This window comes from Rhinoraja longicauda, chromosome 5 (assembly GCF_053455715.1).
Source record: "Rhinoraja longicauda isolate Sanriku21f chromosome 5, sRhiLon1.1, whole genome shotgun sequence".
NCBI lineage: Eukaryota > Metazoa > Chordata > Chondrichthyes > Rajiformes > Arhynchobatidae > Rhinoraja > Rhinoraja longicauda.
The window spans coordinates 16,375,381-16,402,362 of NC_135957.1; the positions used below are offsets into that span (position 1 = coordinate 16,375,381).

General features: G+C 39.9%; 2 protein-coding genes across 4 annotated transcripts in view; one reads left to right on the forward strand and one right to left on the reverse strand.

The window, feature by feature from the left end:
* The window catches only part of b3gat2 (beta-1,3-glucuronyltransferase 2 (glucuronosyltransferase S)), a 28,909-nt gene extending 26,352 nt beyond the window's left edge, over positions 1-2,557 (forward strand). Inside the window, exon 4 of the mRNA XM_078400006.1 lies at positions 2,237-2,557. Coding sequence (XP_078256132.1) covers positions 2,237-2,323 — 87 coding nt within the window. The 3' untranslated portion in view covers positions 2,324-2,557. The remainder of the gene's footprint in view (positions 1-2,236) is intronic.
* Positions 2,558-3,005: 448 nt separating this feature from the next.
* The window catches only part of smap1 (small ArfGAP 1), a 67,527-nt gene continuing 43,550 nt past the window's right edge, over positions 3,006-26,982 (reverse strand). For 2 of the 3 annotated variants that reach the window (XM_078398971.1, XM_078398970.1), the window contains 5 exons: positions 25,315-25,387; positions 17,432-17,559; positions 12,693-12,867; positions 8,968-9,269; positions 3,006-4,947 (listed from right to left, as the gene is read on the reverse strand). In XM_078398971.1, coding sequence (XP_078255097.1) covers positions 4,813-4,947; positions 8,968-9,269; positions 12,693-12,867; positions 17,432-17,559; positions 25,315-25,387 — 813 coding nt within the window. In that variant the 3' untranslated portion in view covers positions 3,006-4,812. The remainder of the gene's footprint in view (positions 4,948-8,967; positions 9,270-12,692; positions 12,868-17,431; positions 17,560-25,314; positions 25,388-26,982) is intronic. The other variant, XM_078398972.1, reaches the window with a different exon arrangement.

The window sequence follows — 26,982 nt, forward strand, 5'->3', positions numbered from 1 at the left end:
CCACATAATGTTTTGTACACCTGTCGTATTTTCTCTAATAGGTTTCCTCTGGTTCAAGGAAAGCAAATCTCTCCCATATCTGAAACATTTAATTCGATTCATTATCTGGTAAATCTGCCCCCTCTCATGCAATTTTGCCCCATCGTTACTATGACAAACTCAAGTTGCACACAATATGGTTTAACCAAGGTTTTATAAAGTACCATGCTCTTGTAATCTATGCTCTGACAACATGAAGGCCACATCTGTATGCCTGTTACCTTCTCCACCTGTTTACCTAATCTGCCTCTGATACCATCTTGGGGGAGAGTTTTGGGTATGGACAACAAGGTCCTGTTCCCTCAGTAATCTCTAGAGCCCAGCCATTGCTGAACCCAATTTAACTGATCATCAATAACTTAAAACTCCACCTCACCATCAACACTGTCACCAATGTTTATGTCAACCACAAATTTAATCATACCTCCTACATTTATATCCAAATAATTAATGTACATGACAAGCAAAGGTCCCAACATAGATCCCTGTGATACACCACTAGTTACTGGCTTCCAATCACAAACACAAGCTTCCTCCTTCACCCTCCGACTGCTACCCAAGTTAAGATTCTTTGGGCTCTAACTGTTTGGACTAATCTGCCACGTTAAAACTTCTTAAAGGCCTTGCTGAAGTCTGCATAGACTACATCAAATGCACTGCCCACAACTTATTTATCATGTTTATTCACAATCTCTTCATTGAGACGGGAAGATAACTAGCCAGACAATTGTGGCAAATTTCTTTGGATTTGTCCCATAAAGATATTCCAGCCATGTATCTACTCCTGTGCTCCCTCTTTAATCTCTCCCCGCTCATGTTGAGGCCATGCCTCTGGTTTTGGAATCCTCTGCCCGGGAAAAAGACTGAACATTCACTTTACCTATGCCCCTCATGATCTTATAAGCCTCAATAATATCACCCCTCAGCCTCAGGCACTCTATAAAGGAAATGGTCCCAGCCTATCCAATATAAATATCTAAAAGTAGAAGGTGTAGATTATTTTCTAAATGGGGTGAGAATCCAGAAATCGGAAGTGCAAAGGGACATGGGAGTGCTGGTGCAGGATTCCTAAAAAGTTAATCTGCAAGTTGAATTGGTAGTAAAGAAAGAAAACTCAATGCGAGCATTTATTTTAAGAGGGCTTGTGTACAAAAACAGGGATGTAATGTTGAGGCTCTATAAGGTTGCATTTGGAATATTGTGTGCAATTCTGGGCACCATAATTGAGGTAGGATGTGCTGGCTCTGGAGGGTCAAGAGGAGGTTTACAAGAATGATCTCAGGAATGAGTAGATTAACCTATGATGAGCGTTTGTCGGCACTGGGCCCGTACTCGCGGGAGTTTAGAAGAATGAGTGGGGGGGGGGACTTCATTGAAACGTACAGAATAGTGAAAGGCTTGGATAGAGTGGATGTGGAGAGGATGTTTCCATTAGTGGGAGAGTCTAGAACTAGAGGCCATAGCCTCAGAATTAAAGGATGTTCTTTTAGGAAGGAGATGGAGAAATTTATTTAGTCAGAGGGTGGTGAATCTGCGTAATGCTTTGCCACATAAGGCTGTAGAGGCCAAGTCAGTGGATATTTTTAAGGCAGAGATAGATAGATTCTTGTTTAGTACAGGTGTCAGAGGTTATGGGAAGAAGGCAGGAGAATGGGGTTAGGAGGGAGAGATAGATCAGCCATGGATGAATGGCAGAGTAGACTTGGTGGGCTGAATGGCCTAATTCTATTCCTTAAGATTTGCTTTAAAGTGAGGAGTAAAATAGAGGGGATCTGAGGAAAAGATTTCCACCCAGACCGCATGGGGATCTTCTGTATTAGAAGAGCCTCTTCACTACAGAAACATAATCAGTCCTAGCTGGAGAAATGAAGTAACCAGCACACTGAAAAAAACTGTTATACTCATTTGGATTTGGAATCATTGCAATTATTTTTTCAATTGGAGAATATTGAAATTTAATTGGTGTTAAAAAGGAGAGGTTTTGATAGAGATGGTTATATATACTGGAGATAATTAGATTTTTAAAATTGAAGTATCACTGCCTGAATTGGTAGTGGGGCCAGATTCAATAGCAATTTTCAAACAGGCATTGGATAATCAATTCAGCTGAAGACATTTTCAGAGCTATGGGGAAAGGTTAATTTGGCAGCTTCTTCCAGAGAAATGGCATCAAATGATTATTCTTTCTATATTTTAGGTCCTTGTTTGGCACACACGGACTGAAAAGGCAAACCTCGTTTTTGAACCTAAACAAAACCAGGATGTAATTCACATCGAAGTATAGAACCGCTATTCTCGGAATAGAACGTGCAGGGAGCTCTGCACGCATCCTGGAGAACCTGCAACGAAAGTTTACACAAGCAATCTGTGGCAGCAGAAAGTAGGATAAATTATTATTCACTTGGGACACTTTTCCAAGCAAGAGTTAACATCATCAATTTAAAAATTGTCATCTGCATGTTTTGTAGCACAATGTTCATTTCAATAAAAGTATGTCACGAACAAATAAAAAATCTTCCTCCTACTTATGTAGTTGAGTCACTTACCTGTATGTTCAATTTATACAAATGATAGTGGCACAGCTAGCAGAGCTGCTGCCTCATTGCTCCATCAAGCAGTCGAATTCAGATCTCTAGTGCTGTCTGTGTGAAGTTTGCACATTCTCTTTGTGCACAATTACTCTGGTTGGCAGGAATATGGGCAGAACTTTTTGCAGGAAAAATTAGGAGAATAGGGGGTTTGTGCCTTGAGACCGTGTTGAATGATCACTTTCAATATCATAAAGAATGCTTACATTCATTTCTCTTCAATAAAAACAAAATCTTATCAACTCGAGCAACATTCTAAACTGTGGATTATCTTCAGGCATTCTCACACTAAGGTTAACTATTCATACCATTCAGAAGTAAATGAGGCCAGTGCTCTCATGTCAGGATTAAATAAAATAATTCCACCACACAAATGTACACAATAGATAGTGGTTTAATTGATTTAATACATGTAAATAACATATTTGTTATACCAGGCACCATAAAATGTAAACACCGCTGCAGCGATAAACCTGGATGTAGCTCTAGAGAAATTAAATGTCTTGTGAAGTGCTACACAGTTAGTTATTGCTCACATCTGGTGCATTAAACTCGTAACTTTTCACTTTAACCATCTGTTACAAAACAACAGTTATTATTTAACAAAGCTATAATACTCAGCTTCAAAAGAAATCAGTCCTATTACAATAGATGTTTAAACATCATATACCACAATAGTTTTAAAAACTATAAATAACTTTTACATTCATTGATAATTTGTGAATTGGGACTGTTAAAAAAAATAATGGTCCACCATTTGAAATCTGTGTCCATCAGCCTGGTTGGTATCTTCTGCCTTTCAAGGAAGATGAACATCACACCACAGGTTGGTGAGCTCAGAAATACAATTCTGCCCTCAAGTGTTTGTTGCTGTATCATTATCTACTAAGTTAGGGTCACCTCTTTGAGAAGGATCCTCATTTACGTTACTGTGGTGAAAAAGGGCATCATAAAACAGGAATAAAATACTGTAAACATATTCCTTTCATCAGCCTTTTAAAACATCTGTAGACATTGTCACAATTGGGTCAAATAGTTTAAAATTTAGAATGTTAGATTCTCAATATCATTTGAGCAAACGCTATAATATTTATTTGCATTGTATGTGGTGAATAGTTCATGACCACAGCCTAAACTAAATTACTGTTAATCACAACGCTAAACTTGTATTGGCTGCTCAGTTTTTGAAATATCCAACAGTTGGAAATTTATCATAGTATTGCAACCTCCTAGCAATATCATTGAACTTTTCTTTGAAACAGGTGAGAATTTCAGCTTTGTTAAAACTGATTTGTAACAGATACTTTAGGTTATCTGTTACCTATTTGTATCATGCAAGTAGTTAAAATAACAAATCAGATTTGAAGTGTAATTTTGTGCTTTAATACTAGCACTGCTTTGACTTTTAGCATTTAAGGCAATCTAATGATAACCTTTTTTAAAAGGAGATACATATAACTCAGTTGTGGGGGTGAGGAATCGTCTGTACAGAAATAACATTTGCACACCAAATCAATCCACATGGTTTAGTGATCTCTGGAATAGCGAGTAAAAAAAATTCAAACCTGAGTTGCTTCCAATCCCTAGGATCTAAACCCAACCAAAAGAACAATCATTGCCTCTACCATCCAGATTTATTGTTCGATAACTTTACTTTCTTTTATTTGCTCCACTTTAAAATATCAAAAAATTAATGGTTGGGACAAAGACAGAATGCAGATGGTACTCCAGGAACAACTTTGTAACACAGACACTTTGTTATTGAACATACATTGGCTCATACAACTTCATCTACAGGGACTTTCGACATTTATCCAGAGGGCACTGGACTCTTGCAGGGTGATTGGTAAAATGACAGTTCACTTCCCCCTTTGCCTAGCTGTAATAGTACTAGCTACAAGTCACGCAACAACATCATCACAAGTTATTATAAACCGCTCTGACAGCCTGCAGTGGACAGAGTTCAGAAAAGATGCATGGGGGAAGTAGTTCTGAAACTGCTATTCCACAGCTTAACTAGGGAATCACTTCATTCGACAGAATAGACAAGACTGCCAGGAATGATCTAGATCAACTAGGTCAACTAGTCAAACCAGAGCTTTCTTTCACATAGATCAAATAATAAGTCTTATGCAATTCAGAAATGTGTTATCATATCAGGTGGGACATCAGCTCTCATCTCCCTTCATTTCCACAGCTGAGTGCTGAGAGTCTGGCCTGCAGGACTGCCTGTCCATCCACCCATTGTGCTCGCAGGCTGGCTGAAGCCCATCATACCACTTGGGCAACTTATATTCATTCCCGCCATTTGCTGATTCATCTGTGAATGCAATGAGACAACATCATCATATACTAAACTATTAATAATCAACCTGCACAGGAAATATGACATGGTAACAAGCCATTCAGACTAACCACTCCACTATTATTCATACTCCAATGGTGCCGCCTCCTGAATTTTCTCAGCTGAATCTTTCACGTCCGTCCTCCATACCCGTCCTGGTCCAGCTTTTCATTCAATGTATCTACAGTATCCACATCAATAGCAAATTCTACATTCTCATGACTCCTTCCTTATATAAACAACTTTATCTGGAATTTCCTATTGGATTTCTCAGTGACTATTTTATATCCATGGTCTCTGGTTTTGTCATTCCCTGCCAGCAGAAACACTCTGTATCCACTTTATCTAGACTTTCATAACATTAACCAAATGAAGTCTCTATCACTCAGCTTTCTAATGAGAAAAGATTCCATCTGTTCACATGCTCATCAACAACCCTATTTATTAAACTGATGTGCTGGTAATGGAATGCATGCATGCATGAGGGAGAGAAAACAAAATTAGGTACACACTGAAGAGAAAAAGTAATGCTTTTAACAGAGAATGAATGCGCAAAGAGCAAAAAAAAACCTAATTGATGCATATGTACAAAACAGATAATTGAAGAATTGTCCCTAAACACTTCCGCCTTACCCCTGCTTGTGTTTTTAGCCACCCCATACAATACAAGGGAGAAGGAAACAGAACACGACAGAAAGGATGCATGGTAACTAGGATTGAGATAACAGGAGCACCTTCCAAGATTAAAAAGATGCTCACAACTAAGCAAACAGAGAGATAGGAATAAAAATCAACTCGCAGAAAATACAATTTAAGTTAAGAAGCAAAGGCTGGTTTACAGAAGATGCAAACTAATTTTCAGGTGCGGAATACACAAAGGTTTATTTAATTTGTGATGCTTGTTGCTTGGTGAAACGTTACCATCGGATCTCAGAATATAAGATAGGAACTGTACAGCACAGGAACAGACTCATTGGCCCACAATATCTGTACCAACCATGATGCTTCTTTCCTACGTAAGCCACAGGAGTAACATAACCAATGCTATACACCGATCAGCCAAAACATTGTGACCACCTGCCTAATATGCTGTTGGTCCTCCGTGTGCAGCCCCATACGCAGCAGGGTGCGATGCACTGCTTATTGTGACACATTCCTCCCGTGACCACCATTAAAATTTTCTGTGACTTGGGCCACAGTAGACCTTCTGTCGGTTCGGACCAGACGGGATAGCCTTCGTTGCCCTCGCGTATCGATGAGCCTTGGGCGCCCAACACCCTGTCGCCAGTTTGTGGTTTGTCCCTCGGAAGGTACTCACCACTGCTGACCGGGAACACCCCACAAGCCTTACCGTTTCAGAGATGCTCTGACTCAGTTGTCTGGCCATAACAATTTGGCCCTTGTCAAAGTCACTCAGGTCTTAACTCCTGCCCATTTCTCCTGCATCCAACACACCAACTTCAGGAATTGACTGTTCACTTGCTGCCTAATATATCCCACCCTTTGACAGGTGCCATTGTAACAAGATAATCAATGTCCTACTATTTACTGTATATTATCCTCTTACATTTGACCACCACAATGTGCAACACATCACACATCCAGACTAAAATCAATCGGCCATCTGTGCCCATATTTCCAATTGATCTATAATCTGCTGTATCTTTTAACAGCCCTTTTCACTGTTCACAATCTGCCAATTTTCATGTTATCTGCAACTTAATCAGCCCAGCTACATTTTCACCCAAATCATAAAACAGCACTGATCCCTTTGAAACACCACTGGTCACAGACCTCAATTGTGAATAACACTGCTCTACCACTACCATACCTGCTACGGCCAAGATAATTTTGATTCAATCTACCAGGTTTCCACGGCTCTGATGCACCTTAATCTTTTGGATCATCCCAGCACAAGGGACCTTGTCAAATGCTTTACTAAAGTCCATGTTTTACCCTTAATCATCTTTGTCACCTCTTCAATAAACTCCATCAAGTTTCTAAGACAGTATGTCTAATGAGTTCAACTAATTTTTTTTCAAAAGCATTGCACCTCAATTTCTAAGGCCCTAATACTGACCTCTCTGTTGAGATAGCAGAGTGAATCACACACAAAAATCAGTTACAATGATTTTGAACCCATATAATTCAAACAATTTTGGCCTGTGTTTGCTACATGAAATGATTTTAGTACCAAACACTGAAAGAAAAACAATTTAAATTATTCCACTTAAAACATATCTTTTTTGTTCTCGCCTCATTTGAGTAACAAAGAAGATTTGATTCTTGACTTGGCCCACTCCCCCTGAATTTAGCTGGTGGACTAAAATTAATCTTGAGACTTCAGGATTTAGAGGATAAAAATTAAAGTTGTCTTCTAAAGACGCCAGGCATAATGTACATGCAATCAGGATTGGCGTCAAGTGGCCTGGTGTTGCACTATTTAACCAAAATACCCAGTTTAGAGATTTTCTACTTCCCTCTGGAGATATGTGTAGATCAACTGTTCATCATCTGATTTTGTTTTAATGCAGCTCAATGGAAAAGAAAACCAGGCTATTTTCAGAATGAATTGACAATTAACAAAATCTGTTTGAGAATTGGACATTGTTTAAAATTTGCTCTACGGTGTCCCTTGTGATTAAAAAATGGGCATCTGTGCAAAGTAGGCTGAAAGTGTTTTCAAACCTAAGCTGTTGCCTTATGATAGAAGTGGAAAGTGTGCCATGCAATATAAGACAGACACAAGAAGCTGGAGTAACTCAGCGGGTCAGCAGCATCTCTGGAATAAAGGAATAGATGATGTTTCGGGTCGAGACCATACTTCTGACTGAGAGTTAGGGGCAAGGGGAATGAGAGATATAGATGGTACTTAGGACAAATGACTGGAAGATATGCAGAGCCCACAATGGTCTATTGTTGGCTGTGGGATAGGTGATAATATATGGTTAGTCATAGTAAAACAGCAATAAGCAATTTGAAGGATATTGGTATAAAGGTATTTGAAAATACATGAACTGCTAAATTTAATTAATGAGTCTAAATTTTCATTACAAATTATGTATACTCAAGAATCAGTGTACAGTGCTCACAATGGTCCATGACGGCAGCAGGCTGGATTTGTTAATAATTAGAACGTAAAGTGGGATTCTTAAAATGGGAGGGGAATTTTTTTTAATTTCAGGTCTGCACCTCCAGTGATCCCTGATAAGTTTTTCCCGGTCACTTTTACTTGAGACAATATCTATGCCATTAGGTTTGTACAGATTAACATTACATAGACTAGATCTACAGATTGACGGCTTATGTTCAAATAATAATGTGTCAAATGAGAATCTGTTTTATCCCCAACAGATAAGCTATACTCCAAGTAAAAACATTTTAAATCTTAACATGTACACTATCTTTGCATCATCCTCTCAATAACACCTTTATCTCGTTGAGATTGAGCATTCTATGTTCACAGTATATTGATCTATTTTCAAAGTATATCCAACCAATCCCAAATCCCTGAATAAAAACACCAGCTAGGGAGACCAGTTCCAATTAATATCAAAAATTGAAATCCTAATTCTCAAAACCTGTTTTTTTGTTCTCCTTTCTACTGTGCTGCAGCTCTTTGGAATGTTTTTTTAATTCCCATGGTGTCATATAAAATGCTAGTCCACAACAATGAAAATTTTGCAGCATGAATGGATTACTAACAAGGAGAGGAAACACTTCTGGTTACTCTTTGCCACTATGATTAATGTCACTCCACAGGCAGGCACCTTCATGGTACCTACTGGAGTAACAGTGCATTTTAATTAAAAGCGTAAAAACACATAATCCACAGGGTATGTCAGTGAAGAAACAACACTGTAGACTTTCACATTCAAGTCCAAAAGGTAATGTTGAGGTCATACACCTACAATTCAGATATATATTATTGATAATACTGCGGTGAAGTGTTTCTCACTTTATTCTTAGATTAAATAAAAGCTGGACTTCACTGACCTGACCAAGGTTCCACTGCGGTTGCTGGCTTGGTTGGACACCGTACGAATTTCCTACCACGCCTCCTTGGGGACCCACCATGTTCTCCGGAACTCTGATGACACCGGTTTGTGCATTGCCCATGAATCCATTTGGCATTCCAATGCCAACCACCCTCCCTGCTGGCTGCCCCATCATTCCAACCGACTGTCCCATCATATTGCCCATCATGCCAGTGGAAGCTGGCAGAGTTGGGAAATTAGGATAACTGGCAGTAGAGTGCGAGACAAAGGGCATGGGAGAAGGTGCCATGAACACCGAAGCTGTAAAGAACAAAACAACGCCTTGAAAGCCTGGTTACCCAACAAACTGTGGAATTAAAAGCTTTGTAATTAAATAGCAAGATATTTTAGACTGGTCAGGATTGACTTATGTGCCATTCAACACTGACGCAGGATATAAATCCTACGGGATACACTTCATCTTTGATTATTTTGCTATCGTTTTTCTCTATCACAAAGGCACACAAACAGCAATATGATGCCAATGTCATAAGCTTGAAATTCCCCTGCTGGTCACCCAAAGTGACTTGGATATCAACTGCCCAATCATCTTTGGACATGACAAAAAATGTGGCCATCAAAATTGTGCACAAACCAAAAACATGTGAACTAAATGAAAATTCCAGTAATGGATTGCTCTTCCATAGTATGGGAAGATTGAATTATCTAACAGAGTCCACACTAAAAGATTAAAAAACTGGGTCTGTGGTGGTCCATTTCCAGTCATTTTAAGCATCCTTTGTCAGTGATCATTCGGTTAATAAACTTAATAAAAAGCTTGAAAACATCACAAAAATTGTATGTTTGGAAAGATTTCATTAAACAATATGAATGATTACAGATTGAGGGGTTCAAGTTATAATAAGCGCTGAGAAAAACATGGCTTTGATGGAAGCAAAGAAAAATATTTCAGTACAGGATGTTGTTTGGCAATGTGCTTGCTTATGAAGTAATTGTTTCTTTAGATCTGCACCCAACAATCTGAGATTATCAACTAAAGGCAATTGGCAAAAGCAGAATGGTTTACGTGTGGAATGCACAGGCTAACACGGTAGAGGGATTCATAGATAGAAACGAATAACACAGGTCCTTCAGCCCAAGTTGCTCAAGCACCCAAATCCACTATGCACCAGAGATAGTATACTAAAATAAATTGCAGAAAGATCTGTATGACACTCAGAACATAAATTCATGCCTGATAAGCTCTTTCCTGGTAGGGAAACTTACTGGCTCTGGTTTATGTATCATTTCCGTCTGCACCACCAATCAAACTCCTTTTCATCATGCATCTTCTTCCCTCCACCCTCCACAAAACATGCAAACTATCAATTTGTAATAGTGTTTATCTTGCAGTAATTCTGCTTGGCAGATGTATTGGTCTCAGTTTCCATTTACTTTTGATGTTTACCCTCACACATGCAATCGTTTTAAGTACAAATATATATAGCTGCAACGCTGCGGATGATTTAATTCATCTAAAATTGTAATTTGACATCACCATGTAGACAGGGTATCGATTTTTATGCTGCACTTGAGAAACATTTCAATTCCAGAACAAAGTGTCCTTTTCTCTTGTACTCAACATTAATTTCCTGTCACTTCCAAATATCTGGAACAAACTTAATTACCATAATTAATGATGGTAAAATTATTTTACCTTTCTGGCTGCAAAAGGTAGCTTTGAAGCTAAACTTGAACAGTAAATGAAATGACTAAACGCAAGACATCATCACCATACTAATAGCATGACTTATCCACAGTGTTTTTTCTTACCAATACCAATTAATTTTGCACAGGTCCTTTTTGGGACTGGTTGACTGATCATTATGGTGTGCTGAGATCATACTTCAGGAGAAGCCACACATTTCAATATGCACACCAAATACTACTGGATCCACACAAGATCACTGCCCTAGAGGTAAAATTTGCCACCGATTCAAAGATCTTGCAGATAGTAAATATCTGGAAACAAAGCACATGGATCTGATATATATTCAATGTAGAGATCCAACTCTGAGATATAAGAATACCAGAGACATATTCTCTCCAATTTAAAAAAAAACATTACTCTGAACTGAAAATTCCTGAGCTTGACTTCCATAGAAAACATTTCAGCTGATCACAGGCTAGCTGAGGTAATTATTATTAAAATGAATCTAAAAACGGGCAGTCAGCCTTTCAATGAATGGCCAGTTCCATCCATACTTCAAATGTAAGACTAATTCATAATCGCACACCCAGGTCAGAAATACAAAATATTCAACTTTTGTTTCCTTCATTTTGGCTGCAGACAAAGATGAGTGCTCACTTTCTACTGGAAACAAGCAGTTTCAAGATGAAACAAGCAGAAGGACCATCACATGGAGAAGCACAGAACTTGGGAGTATATCTTTATAGTAAACAAGATGTTTGACCTATTATCCAATTATGACATTAAATAGAAATCGGTACTTGGTATCGGTGGGGGTAGTGGAAGTGGTTGACAATTCAGTTGATACTTAGAAGGAATACAGTTATATTTCACAACTGCTTTGCAAACCTACAGTCATAAAGAACCAGTCATTCAGTAGAAAGTGCAAAGATAATACAGTACGTATCTTTGAAATTATCAAGCTGTCAAATCTCTTACTACTTGAAAACAAAATATCTAACAATATACTGAACAATGAGCAGGCCCACTTTCAAATGCTGACCCAAAATGAAAATTACTGTTCAAATTCCTAGTGCCTATGGTTGACTTTAGATTATGATGTTCATTTTTTAATGACAATTGCTACTTCCACTGCACTTTTCTGTGGATTTCTGGGCAATTATTTCTTATACAAAAAATCTCAATAATGAATCAGTGCTGAGAAATATCAAATGGCAACGTTTGATTAGCAGTGTTCTAGAATTTTGGGCGTTAAGAATGACATTTTTGCCAATCTGGATCCTAATTTTCAGTCTCCACAGAAGGGAAGCTTGCCAACCAACTGCTACAAAACCCACCAGTAATCAGCTACCACTATATTATAGGATTGGCAGAGGCAGTGATTTGTAACTGTGATTAAGTTTTCACAGGGAACTCTTATACCAGAGAGTATTTTTTTTACCCGAGGCAAGCTATTCATATATGGTGGAAAGGATTAATCAGACTGCAGGACATAGGCGGCGGGGCGGAGGTGAAGGATCCATCTACGACAGCAAGGGGGGAAAGCACCTTTACTAAAGAAAGATGACATCTGGGATGTCCTAGAGTGGAAAGTCTCCTCTTTGGAGCAGATGTGGCAGAGATGGACAAATTGAGAGGAGGGGATGGCATCTTCACAAGTGGCTGGGGTGGGAGGTGTACTTCAGATAACAGTGGCAGTCGGTGGGTTTGTAGTAGTCGGCAGGCGATAGTCTGTTGAGATAGATCAAGAAAGAGGATAGAGGTGTCATAGACAGTGAATTTGTCCAAGTGAATTTGTGGGCAGGGTGGAAATTAGTGGTAAAGTTAATGAAATCAATGAGTTCTGCATAGGTGCAGGAGGCAGCCCTGATGCAGTTGTCGATGTAGTAGAGAAAGAGTTGGGGGATGGGTTGGAACAAGGGCTGTTTGATGCAACCAACAAAAAGACAGTCATAGCCGGTGTGTCTAAAAAGTAAAAGACACCAAGGTATTCATCTACCAATGCTTTGTATTCTAAACCTCTAGTCCTTTACCTGGAGTGCCTTGTTGTTGCTGCTGCTGCATTGTTCCTGTACCATATAATGATAAAATTGAATCCTTGGACAATGGTTTCTTAGAGTCTTCTGATTTTGTGGTTGGTTCAATGAACAGATCAAGATCTCCTGCTGCTACAGATAAGGTTGCTCCTGTTGGTTTCGTAGAAGTAGGCTGTGAAGAAAAGGTCAAAAATAGTGAATGCAAACACCTGTGGATATTCACCCTAAAGCATATAGTAATGCTCTCAATTCACACAAGTTTTCCAGGATTCAACTCAGGATTTTGAGAAACATTCCTAACTGTGTAAATGAGGCCTCTGTAAAAAAAAAAAAAAAACTTCCATCTGGAGAGGAGATACGAATTCAATAATGCCACAGGAACACATCTCCGCTTAGATGGCGGGGTTCAAGGTACAATGGGGTTGTGTTACAGAAAATTGTAAAACAAAGAGTTTTCTAAAAATACAAACATTTCATAACATGAATACTGTGTGCAGATTTTTGTCGCCATATGTGACTGGGGATGTGACTGCATTGGAGAATGTGCAGAGAAGATTCAACAGGATATTGCCTGAGATGGAGGCATCAGCTAATAGTAGAGACTGGATTTGTTTTCCCTGGTGTGGATTAAGATGTACAGAATAATGAGGGTCATGGATAATAAAACAACGAGACTTTTCCCATTAGCATAGCTGTTGCATTTGTAATGTAGAACACATCTATCAGAAATAAACAACTTAAAAAAAATAAATCTTCCTGTAATATTGTTTCCATAACAAAACACCTCAGATTGGCTGTTCAGACTTTACAATCAATTAGATGGGTATATTTTTGTATATATGTGCACAGATCTCAACAGTTGCCCTAGTTTGTTCCCACACTTGTTTTCTTCCTCGGTCGAGGCTATCTCATAAATGTCCATTTCTTGGGACGATATAATGTATCCACCTGCCCATCAAGCAAGAAAAAATGGTTAAACGGTTGAACTGGCAGTCAAAACTCTGGATTATTGATTCAGAGAGACAAGTTCAAATCCAACCATGGCAGCTGGGGAATTTAAATTCAAGTAATAAAGTAAATCTGGAGATTAAAAAAACAAGCTTGTCTCACTAACAATAATATTGGACTGTCATAAAAATCAAACTAGCAACCGATGTCCCTCAGGGAAGGAAATCTGCTAACATAAGTGTGTGCAACTGCAGACCTACAAATGTGGCTGATCCTGAACTCACTCATTAGTTCAGGTGCAATTAACGATAGACAATAAAAGCTGACGTAGCTAATATTATTCTCATCCAATGGTCAGATAAATTAAAAACATTTGCAGCTCCATTTCTGAAATGGACTTGAAATTTAAGTGCAACAATGATGCAAGATAATCTTATTTCTTTAGCTACAAATGAATTAGACAGCTTTTGACAGATTTATGATGATTTCTGATGCATTTGTTCTCCTGTGGCCACTGATGATCAGTTGCCGATTTAGATATGACATGGGAGACATTATAAACAGTTGCAAGGAACAGTTTAAAGGGATCTGCAGTTGACAATCCAATTCACAAAAACATACTGAAACATGATACTAAAATAACACCAACGGTTTCTCATTGGTAAGCAGATGTTAGAAATGACTAAATCGCTAGTGCAGAGGCAAAACATTTTGCACTTTTGGTGGCATAACGTTTTATATAAAACCACTGTCACAACTCCTGTAGAAAATATAGGATACTCTTCAATGGACTCAGAGTAATTACTTTCAAAAATGAAAGCTGCTCCTGCCGTGTGTAGCTGCTCATTAAAATGGCTTCCAAGTTTCAACTTGACTGACATTATTCTTTACAAGCATTGCACAATGCACACAGACATTATTTGGTTCTATTTAGGTACCAGAATTTTCCATCAACATTTATTGTTATGATCTGATGAGCAAAAGCAGCAATAACTATTTTTTGGGAGCAGAATTAGGCCATTCGGTCCATCAACTCTACTCCACCATTCAATCATGGCTGATCTATCTCTCCCTCCTAACCCCATTCTTCTGCCTTCTCCCCATAACCCCTGACACCCGCACTAATCAACAATCTATCTAACTCTCCCGTAAAAATATCCATTGACTTGGCCTTCTGTGGCAAAGAATTCACCACCCTCTGACTAAAGAAATTCCTCCTCATCTCCTTCCTAAAGGAAAGTTCTTTAATTCTGAGGCTGACCACTAGTCTTCGACTCTCCTACTAGAGGAAACAACCTCTCCACATCCACCCTATCCAAGCACCCGTCACAAAACCATGCTGACATTGGCCTATTTTATAAGAAAATAACTGCAGATGCTGGTACAAATCGAAGGTATTTATTCACAAAATTCATGGAGTAACTCAGCAGGTCAGGCAGCATCTCGGGAGAGAAGGAATAGGTGACGTTTCGGGTCGAGACCCTTCTTCAGACTGAAGTCAGGGGGGGCAGGACAAAGGAAGGATATAGGTGGAGACAGGAAGATAGAGGGAGATCTGGGAAGGAGGAGGGGAAGGGAGGGACAAAGGAACCATCTAAAGTTGGAGAAGTCGATGTTCATACCACTGGGCTGCAAGCTGCCCAGGTGAAATATGAGGTGCTGTTCCTCCAATTTCCGGTGAGCCTCACTATGGCACTGGAGGAGGTCCATGACAGAGAGGTCAGACTGGGAATGGGAGGGGGAGTTAAAGTGCTCGGCTACCGGGAGATCAGTTTGGTCAATGCGGACCGAGCGCAGGTGTTGAGCGAAGCTTGGTTTCGCCGATGTAAATAAGTTGACATCTAGAGCAGCGGATGCAATAGATGAGGTTGGAGGAGGTGCAGGTGACTGTTTGGGTCCTTGGATGGAGTTGAGGGGGGAGGTAAAGGGACAGGTGTTGCATCTCGTGCGGTTGCAGGGGAAAGTGCCCGGAGATGGGGTGGTTTGGGTAGGGAATGGAGTGTTTTTGGTTATTTGCAAGAAGATAAGTGATGGTCTTGCCACCATGTTTGGCACAGACATTGTGAGCTGAAGAACCTCTTATGCTGTACTGTTCTATGTTCTATTCAACATCCCTTTTGCTTTCCTAACTGCTTGCTGCACGTAAAAACTCATTTGTGTACACCCAAATCTCAATGCATTCACTCTTTCCCATTGTATACAATTCAGTTAATATAGGTAATTCTGCTATCATTTGCATTTTCATCACATGTCTTAGATATACCTTGATTGATGAATTAAAGAACACTATTTCTATTATGCAGGTCGAATTGATTTTTATTGGGAACTAGAGAGCTATTTGTTACTTTGGAAATTGACAAGCAGAGATTAAAAAAAGTCTGAAGAAGGGTCTCGACCGGAAACGTCACCCATTCCTTCTCCCCCGAGATGCTGCCTGACCTGCTGAGTTACTCCAGCATTTTGTGAATAAGCAGAGATAAAAACTGCCTGGATAGAAACAGTCTACAGTGTTTCAATGTAACCTTCCCAGAGCAATCATTATCTCTTAAGAACACACTGTCAGTTTCACTGTAGGTTGTCATTGGGTTGTCATTGAAATTGACAAGAATCACCTCCACTGACACTAGTACAATGATATTCTACTGAATAGTGTAAGAGCCTTTAGTATTTTTAGCTCGCAGTAACAAAAGTAAACTTGCAGGTATTAAAAATACCTTTATTTTTGGAATTTCTTTGGGAGAAACAATTCTTGTGTCTGATATTATCTAGCCCTTAACCCCTTTTCCCCATTGACACGATTGTTTTTATATTGCAAATACTTGTAATTTGTATGTTTTTAGAGCCAATGTAGATAATCCCTTAACTTGTCCTAATAACATTGGAGCTTCTTTGCTCCTCTTAGTTTTATCTCATCTGCAAACTTGGAAATGTTACATTTAGTTCCCTCATCCAAATCATTGACATACATTATGAATAACTGCCACACAGACATTTCTAGTTAATGCATTGGATGGCACGGCAGCACATTTAATAGAATCACTGGGCCCCAGCACCAGCAACCCAGGTTCAACCCTGCCTTTTAGCGTTGCCTATGTGGAGCTTTCAACTTCTCTACGCGTGGGAATAAAGTCGAAGTCAAACACTTGCGCTTGGTCCACCAAGGCCCACAGGATCTCACATAGCTCTAACCGTTTTAACTCCTAATCCCATACCTATCCTGACCTTTCTGTCCTGGGCCTCCTCCATCGCCAGAATGAGGCCACACGTAAAACCGGAGGAACAGCAGCTCGTATTCCACTTGGGTAGCTTACAATCCTATGCTATGAACACCGAATTCTCTAATTTAGATAACTACAACCAGTCCCTTCTCTCCCTTCTCTCTCTCCCCCCCCCTCTCTCTGCCCCACCTGGACTCTCACCTATTGTTTCCCCTCCCACCTACATTCCTTTCTCTAATTTCACAATTAGCAACTCTTCAATCCTTTTGTCTCATACCTTCTGTCTTTTAATCTTTGACCTTTATCCAACCATCTGCCTATCAAAAGCCCTATTACCTGGCAGACTTTGTCCTGCCCCTTCTCTCTTTGACTATCTTTTCTTCCCTCCCCCCCCCCTCCCCCCAGACAATCAACCTGAAGAAGGGCCCCGACCCAAATCATTACCTAACCATGTTTTCCAGAGATGGGTTACACCAGCACTCTTTTTCCAAATTAAAATTACACAAACAGAACAACACAAAAACATCACACAAAAGCCGGGGAAACAAATAACACTCAAAGGTTACTTACCTGATGCAACTGTGCATCTGACGTTGGGAGAGGATTGGAAACCATAGGGCCAAAAATATCAAGGTCATCATTCAAGGTTATATTTGAAGTGGTACTGCCATTAGAAATAGGAGCTTCAATGGGTGTATCTTGATAGGAGAAATGCAGAAAATTTATGTTCACAAGGATAGACTCTGCAAATTCCATTTTAGAAAGCAAATTGAAGAATATTTTAAACAAAACAATTGGTTGTGCTAATCTTTCTGTTAGCATTTATCATATGAATATAAACATAGCTTGCCCAGGAGGTATATTCTTAATAATAACTCTTTCATAACAAACTATGAACTATCAATTTATCAGTAGCCAAATTATAAAAAGTGAATTAAATGTGGGAAAAAAAACTCCATTACAACCAGCTAACTGGACCCAAAATACTGCAAGTTTGGTTTAGTTTAGAGATACAGCATGGAAACAGGCCTGTTGGCCCACCACACGGCTGGTGCAGAGAGCAGGGATTTAGATTTCTAGACCACTGGGAGCTCTTCTGAGGTAGGGGTGACCAGTACAAAAGGGATAGGTTACACCTTAACAGCAGGGAGACCAACATTCTGGCAGGCAGGTTTGCTCGTGCTACACGTGTGGGTTTAAACTAAGTAGTGGGGGAGGAGAGGTTGACAAATTGGGAATATGAAGATGGAGTTAAAGGGGAAGCGAATACAGGACAAATTGCAAAGGACTCTCAAATAAATGGGAATGAAAGTTCTAGATGGGATAAGAGCGTAAGGTCAGGGCCAATGGTGACCGGACCGGGCCAATGGTCAACGGTGTGAGAGGGGAGGTGAATACCGAAGTTAAAGTGTTGTATTTAAGGGGTATGGGGAGAAGGCAGGAAGGGGTACTGATTGAGAATGATCAGCCATGATCACATTGAATGGTGGTGCTGGCCCGAAGGGCTGAATGGCCTACTCCTGCACCTATTGTCTATTGTCTAAGTCTGCGCCGATCAGCAATCACTTGGACCCTAGTTCTATCTCACACTCCAGGGACAATTTATAGAAGCCAATTAACCTTCAAACCTGCACATCTTTGGAATGTTGGAAGAAACCAGATCATCTGGAGAAAACCCACCTGGTCACAGGCCGAACATACAAACTCCGTACGGACAGCACCTGTGGTCAGGATTGAACCTGGGTCCCTTGCGCGGTAAGGCAGCAACTCTACTGTTATACTCTGTGCCGCCCTCAAATGTTCATCACAAGCGAGCAAGAACATTTGCTAGCAACAAATATCCCACCAATACGTCTGTAGGAAGTTACCTCAAATGACACTATTTTCAGATGAAGTTAACATCAAGTATCAAAATATGCATAATTTTACAGCAGTTATCTGATTTCTTTGGTACCCAAAATATCTAAAAATATGAATACAAACGTATGGATGCATAACTGCAATCAACACTTTGACACAAGGGCATTTAGTTGCCAGACCTCTCAATCATGAACCACTCTTAAGCTAGAACAAGACTATAAATACCATGAGAGTATGAGTCAGCAAAAAATTTGAATCAAAACAGTCAGAAATATTTGTAACCCAGAGATTTAATAACTTCTTGAATTTCTATTATTTTTTAGATCCTTAAAGGAGCAAGATGACTGGGGTGGTGGGAGAAATGAGAGAAGGTGGGTATTACTTGAAATCAGAGAATTCAATGTTCGTACCCTTGTGATGAGGACCTGGAAGGGCTGTTATGGTCCCTGGGTGGATGTGAGAGAGGTGGTATACTATTAATATTTGTATTTTATTCTTTGTGACGGGTGTCAACTCTAAATTAATTTAAAAGATTTTGGTCATCAAACTGTATACCGATTAACAATATTAATCATTTTGTCTATTGATGCCAAATGCAAAAGTAAAAAAGTGTATTGAATATGGGGCAAGTTGTTGATTATGATGAAATGTCATATACCACTATCTAAATGTACTATTTAAATGATGTATTTCTCCTCCTCTGGCATATTGTCATGTTTCTTTAGTGAGTTCAATTTTCAACGTTCCCTTTAAAAATGCCCATCAAAACTTGGGGTTGTGCAATGTTACTTAAACATCAGGATTGAGGATTTATGATTAGATATTGAGCAACAACATGGGCTGAAGGGCCTTCTCCTGTACTATGCTGTATTATGTTCTAATGTGTGGGTTCGCAGCTTTGTTGCTATGATAGGCTGATGACTATTTTGTCACACTCTTTCATCCATCTTGAATTTCTCTTTCTTTGGGACTTATCAGAAAGATTTTTCCCCACATCTTATGATTCATCTAATGATATTTGGAGGCAAGAGCTCATGATTCAATGTGCAGTTAAAAACAGATTTTTATAGCAATGCTAGGGTCCTAGAAAATGAGTGCGTGCGCATGTGCTGTGTGCGTATGCTTGCGCTGGCTTGGGGGGTGGGGGGGCTTGGGCGGATGGGGAAAGATGTGAAGAGCCCTGTGGGAACAAACACCAAACACAGGTTTGTATCAGCTGAACCAAATGACCTCCTACAGTGAAGTATTTTCTCTACAATTCTTTCCAAAGTCTACAAACCAAAGCTGACCGCACTTGGTGGAAAACTGTGGATATCTACAGGACATAGACATACGCATGAAAAATAAAAATAAATTATGTTAACATATTTTGGCACCCAGGATAATATGTATATTTGTAGAAACAAAGAACTGCAGATGCTGGTTTACAAAAATGGATACAAAGTACTGGAGTAACTCAGAGGGTCAGGCAGCATTTCTGGAGAACATGGATAGCAATCTGATCAGTCTGGAGAAGAGTCCCGACCCAAAACGTCACCTATCCACATTCTGCTGCTTGACCTGCTCACTTACTGCAGCACTTAGTGTCCTTAATTGTATATTAATCTGGTAGGAAGAATTAGAAGACAATTCAAGCTGAAATTCTTTACAATGGATGCAAGGAGAAAGATACCGAGAAGGAAGAACTGGGCCTCAAATAGTAGCCTGGCCTTTCAAATGTAGTGACAATTTACAAACTCTTGCTGTTCTCACTTGTATTTTATTACATTCCACAAATCGTGGCATAAAACCACATTCAACAAAAGCTTTCTAATTCAAATCTAACATGAACTATGCATAACAGGGTGCAACTTGCAGCTTCATGCTGTGTTTTTAGATAAGACTTCAATATTGTTCCTAATTGCAAGAACAAAATAGTTAATAATTTGGGTTTAATGACTGGAGCACGTCACTGCCCTGGTGCCCTCTAGCTGTTGACACACAAACTTCAAGGCAGCATTAGATGAGGTGGTGAGAATTACATACAAGAAATTCTCAACAAAAATGAAAGCACAAAAAAGAAAAAACGTGTTGTACAAACCTTTACTTACTCTTTCGGAAACTTTATCCTCCTACCCATCCCTCCTCACCTTGATACAACTCTGCCTCCTTCTCCCTAATAGCCTCAGTTTTGAACTTGCAATTCCTAAAATAAACCAAGTCAGCAATCCTTTAGTAGCAGAATCTTAGTAAGTCAGTGGTGCACTATTATCTTACCCAATAAAATGTATGACACGGCTTTCTCAAGAACAAAAGTAATTCAAAACATGCCAACATTTCAAAACAAAGGAATGATACACCACCCAAGGCATGTCTAAACCATAGCTCCAAACACGAAACCAACATTAGGTTGTTTTTCTACTCTATTCATCACCTCCAACACTCGGATCAGTTTGAACAGAAATTCTTTCCCAAGACAGGTCCTGGACCTGAAGACGTTATTTCTCTCATTCCACAGATGCTGATTGGCCTGCTGAATGCTTCAGCATTTTTCATTTTTCTTTCTTTCCCAAGTTTCTCATTTCTTTATATATTCAAAATATGCAAAGTATTTTTGTCATCTTGACCACAGGCTGCACTTGGCAACCTAACAGATAAATATTACTGCTGGAAAGGCTAAGCAAATCCATACTACACAAGCGTCTCTTTTCATAGATCTGATTCATAAGCACAGTGAAAAACAATCCTTTCACTCTTCACCCAGCTCTGAGGAAAATTCTCTGACCGAAGTGTTAAATACTTCTCTTTTCACAGACGATGCTTCACTAGCTGACTTCTTCCAGACATCTGCTTTTGTTACATAAATATATGATGAGGAGAGACAACTAAAATGATAAAATACTTCCCTATTGCAAATCTGAAGCATGACAATTGATAATCCTCCATCCAATTTTACTTTCCACACAGATGATTCAGATACTCAGCAGTGGAGGAAAATGGAACTTATTCTAAACCATATTCTAAAGAATTTGCTCATCCAGACCTCAGGATGATCTGAATTGCTTTCCAGCCAATGAAGTAATATCACAGCATTGACACACAGCAGGTACTGAAAACTGTAGTGAAATGGCGATTTATGGTCCATTGTTATTGTGGTTCATGGTTAAATATTGGTCATTTTGAAGGGGAATGGAATATTTCACACCAACTTGAGAAAAGTATCAATTTAATCTTGCACCCAAAAGATTGCACAATACTGAAGGCAGTCCAGCTTAGACTCAAAGCAGCGACCTTTGACTCTTAGCCAAATGTACCGTCAAAACCACAGATATCATGGGGGAATGGTACATAGTGCGTTAACAGTCCGGCTCCTTGAAAAACAGGTATCTTGAAAAATTCACATGCCTGAAAAAAAGTGCAAACTCATTGTCTGGAAATAACTTCTGCAATTGATGCACAGCTTGCAGCATGTATGACTGAGCTTTATTTAAAATATAAATGCACAATTCTAGGTCACATTTTATTGGAAATATTCCATCATTGTGAAAACCTGAAATGCTTTGTTTTCATTTTGCACAAAGTTAAGTCAAGTCTACTTTATTTGTCACATACACATACAAGATGTGCAGTGAAATAAAAGTGGCAATGCGTGTGGATCATGCTAAAACTACAAACAGAAAATAATTTTTTTTAAAAGACACAACACAAAAAATAAATTAATACAGTAAATTAGTCTTTGGTGATATAAGAGTTAACAGTCAATAGCTGCAGGAGTAGGCTATTTATTCAGCCCTTCGAGCCAGCACCGCCATTCAATGCGATCATGGCTGATCACTCTCAATCAGTACCCCGTTCCTGCCTTCTCCCCATACCCCCTCACTCCGCTATCCTTAAGACCCCCTCAGTCCTGATGACCTGTGGGAAGAAACTCTGTCTCATCCTCTCTGTTTTCACAGCGTGACAGCGGAGGTGTTTGCCTGACCGTAGCAGCTGGAACAGTCCTTTGCTGGTGTAGTAGGGGTCCCCCATAATGTTGCTGGCTCTGGATCTGCACCTCCTGATGTATAGGTCCTGCAGGGGGGCGAGTGTAGTTCCCATAGTGCGTTCAGCCTAACGCACTACTCTCCGCAGAGCCTTCCTGTCCTGGGCAGAGCTGTTCCCAAACCAGATTGAGATGTTGCCGGACAAGATGCTTTCTACAGCCCCAGAGTAGAAGCACTGAAGGATCCTCAGAGAGACCCTAAATTTCCTCAGCTGTCTGAGGTGGTAAAGGCACTGCCTTGCCTTAATCACCAGTGCGGCAATGTGGGTTGTCCATGTCAGATCCTCTGTGATGTGGACTCCCAGGTATTTAAAGCTGCTCACCCTATCCACAGCAATCCCATTTATCTCCAGTGGCGTGTACATCCTCGGATGTTGAGCCCCTCTAAAGTCCACAATCAGCTCCTTAGTTTTTGTGACATTCAAGAGGAGACTGCTGTCCTGACACCAGAGTGCCAGATCAGCCACCTCCTCCCAGTAGGCCTTCTCATCGTTATCAGAGATCAGGCCCACCACCACAGTGTCATCAGCAAACTTGATGATGGAGTTAGAGCTGAACCTGGCCACACAGTCACGTGTGCATAGGGAGTATAGTAGGAGGCTAAGGACGCAACACTGAATCCAGATGATTTCATAGAAATATGAGGGGGAAAAAGCATCAATAAAATCAAATCATAAGTAGCAGCCTTGATAGTACTGAGCATAGGCTGGGGTGGGGCAAATGAGTGGCCTGCTGAAACATTTTTAAGGGTAGCGAAGATTAAAATGTGGGACTGGGGATGACTAGATTTTGCTCAAAAGACTTGAGCCAGATGATTTTTTTAAACAATCTAGAAGTTTCCTGTCCACAATTTCTGATTTCAACTTTATAAAGTTAGATTCACACCATTTGCAAATAACGTACAATGCCATTATTTACCTATCATTCAAAGCATGGTCACTGTCTTATCTTGCATCCATGCACCTGCAGAAGTGAATAACTTTCAAGACACCCTAACCATATCAATTATTAGAATATATTTGTGATTTAGGTTGTAGAAGTTTAGGTAAGTTTTTTTTTAAGGTAGGAAGCAGTGGACTGCATCACTACAGCTAATAGTATATTCATTTGGTTCAATTTCCTTCAGTTCTATAGATAACTCCAGACAGCAACATAGTTGATTCTGACCCTGCACTGTGTTAAGCTTTACTCTTTAGAGCAATGACTTATACTGCTCTTGCTCCTCCAGTGGAAATGCTCATGGCCATATAACCCCCCGTTCTTTAAAATGAGCATTAATCTGAGCTGCCACTGCTGTGCCAGGGATCTGATGCTAATTCCTGCCCTTCCAGTGGTCACCGGCGCTCGTGTTACCATAAGGAAATCTCCCGGCTGGGAAGAACTGTGCGGCCAAACATAAGATAGATGATGAGAGATATTATAGAATTCAGGTGCGTTGGCAATGCATGATGCAGCAGCTCGTCTCAGTGCTAAGTTGCTGCACCCTCAAACTGATCTGCCTAGCAGCAGGGGAAATGCCTCCGCAGTGAACCTTGGAATGATTCAATTCTGAATTCATGGGAAGTTCCCAAAGCACCAAAGGCAGGATTAAGTGTTAAGATTCCCCACACAATTACTTTGTCTGCAATGCATCTTTATATACAATATTATGACAACCTGGCCTAAAAACAGCAGCGAGATTGTACACTCACTAGATAGAACTGTACAGCACAGAAACTGGCCCTCGGCTCAGTATTTAAACCGAACATGTTGCCTAGCTGAACTGATCTCATCAGCCCGTAAGTAATCCATTTTCCTGCATTCCCTTTGATCCTGGTCCTGGTTGTTCGATCCTGGCCTCGGATGGTGTATGCGTGGATTTTCTTAGGGTGGTCAAGTTTTCTCCCGCATCCCAAAACGCGCTGGTTTATAGTTAAACGGCCTCTAAAACTGCCCTGAATGTGTAGTAAGTGATCAGGAAAGTGGGGTAACAGAACTAGTGTGAACGTTTGATCAATGGCCAGGGTTGACTTGCTGGGCGAAAGAGTCTGTTTTCACGATGCATCTCCAAACTAATCTAATTCCTCACAATGGAGATTCCAAATGTGCACTTCATAGCCTACTGTTTCATTAATGTTAAAATGTCATGTACAATTGTCTTAAGTCTCTCCCTTTGGAGCTCATCATTTTTTTTTCTTTCACGTTTATCATATTGTTTACAGTGTACAATGTTTACATATTCTGTTGTGCTGCAGCAAGTAAGAATTTCATTGTTCTATCTGGGACACATGACAATAAAACACTCTTGACATGCTGTGTGAGGCATGCATGGGTTACTGCATAAACAGCTGCATCAGGGGCTCTCTACTCTTTCAACATCATTCAACAGTGACAGCACAAACAAGCACCATTGATATTAAAACTTCACCAAAATGTTGCCACAAGCAGGTTCTTGACCTGCAATGTCAACCATATCTTGCCTCCACATCTGTCTCTAGACCTTCTGAGTTCCTCCAACAGAATTTTTTTATTTATAACAAGTATCACTTGTAGTAAGTTAACACCAAGAATCGCTTAAATATTCTTTACTTACCCAGTCCTAACAGATCAACGATGGATTGTGTCATCTTCTGAGGGCTTGCTCTGATGTCTAATTGATCTTTCTTCTATATATTTAAAAAAATAAAATAATTAATAAAGCTTGTTAAAGTCATTTGAATCCAAAGATCTGAATTAATCTTAAACCACTGGATGTTCACATTCTCACATTTGGAACTTTAAATGTAATATTATCCTTTTTTATCCCCAATTTTTTCATGATTACATGTTCCCATTTTTTCATAACCATTCAGTGGAAGGAATTCACAACTTGTCAATGTATTATGCATCCTTAATGGTCAAGTAAATTTGTATTTGCACTGCATATTTAATGTAGGAGAAAACAATAAGAGGGTAACAATACGTGACAACCCAAGGAAAGCGTGGGAGATGAATAAAAGAATGGAAAACGAAGCACGACAGTATATCTTCCACTACTTCTACAAGGAGCTTGTAAAGGTACAAAGGCCCAAGGATGGAGTTCCAAACCTATAGACTACAATGGACGATAATAATACAACCAACTGTGGATCAAATAAACATAATAAAGAAATTGATTCTCATGGTAGAAGAGATTGTGAAGATGAGCTTGGGCGAGATTATGGAAAGATCTGTCGATGAACATGATTTTGAAAATTACTGCTGTGGGATAGGCGGTTAAAATATATATTTGCAAAGATTTCTGCAAATTCTGAGGCATTAAAACTGCAGATTCTGGAATCTTGAGCAAAACAAAGTGCTGAAGGAGCTCAACGGACCAGGCGGTATCTGTGGAGGGAATGTACGGATGACATTTTGCTGAAGACATGTGCTCTGTCCATCAAGGATGGCGGAATCGCCCATTTTAACTCCCCTTCTCGCACTGACCTCTCTGTCCATGGACTCCTCCATTGCCAGGAGCCACACGGAAACTGGAGCAACAGCACCCTATATTCCTCTTGGGTAGTATGAACACTGAATTCTCCAACTTCACGTCTTATTCCTCCCTCCCTTCACTCTGTCAACCCCCACACCACCTTGGCACACACCCATTTCTACCACCATCACTTTATCTCCACCCCTTCCCCCACACCACTATGAGTAAGCTCCTCTTTCATCCCCATAATCGGATCTTTCCTTTTATTCTCCCTTTCCTTTCTCTGTCCCCTTCCACCTATATCCCTCCTAGTGGTTTTACATTTCACGCCTCTTCTTTTCCGACACCCTTTCGTCTCTTATCTATAATCTATAAAACTTTTCTCTACCCATCGGCAATCATCCCCTCACCTATAATTTGCCAGACTTTGCTCCATCCCCATCTCTATTCCAGCTTTATCTCACCCCACTCTCAAAGTGAAGAAGGGTCCCAACCAGAAAATGTGTCTGTCCATTTCCCTCCACAGGTGGTGACAGACCGCCGAATTCATCCAGCACTATGTTGTTTACTCCAAGACCCTTTCGGTGTATAATAGCATAGACAATGGAATTTTGTTGAAGTTTTATTTTTAATAAAGGTTTCCTTTGGGATGCAGGCAGCGGATTTTACAAATTAGGATTGTGTCTGGAAGATCGTGTGAAAATGGCAGAGAAGCTGTGTTAGTGGCAGTAGGTGTTAGCCAGAATAAAGTTTGATAAATTATTGGAGTGCCACAAACTCAACTTTTGGGATGGATTGATGCCTCGC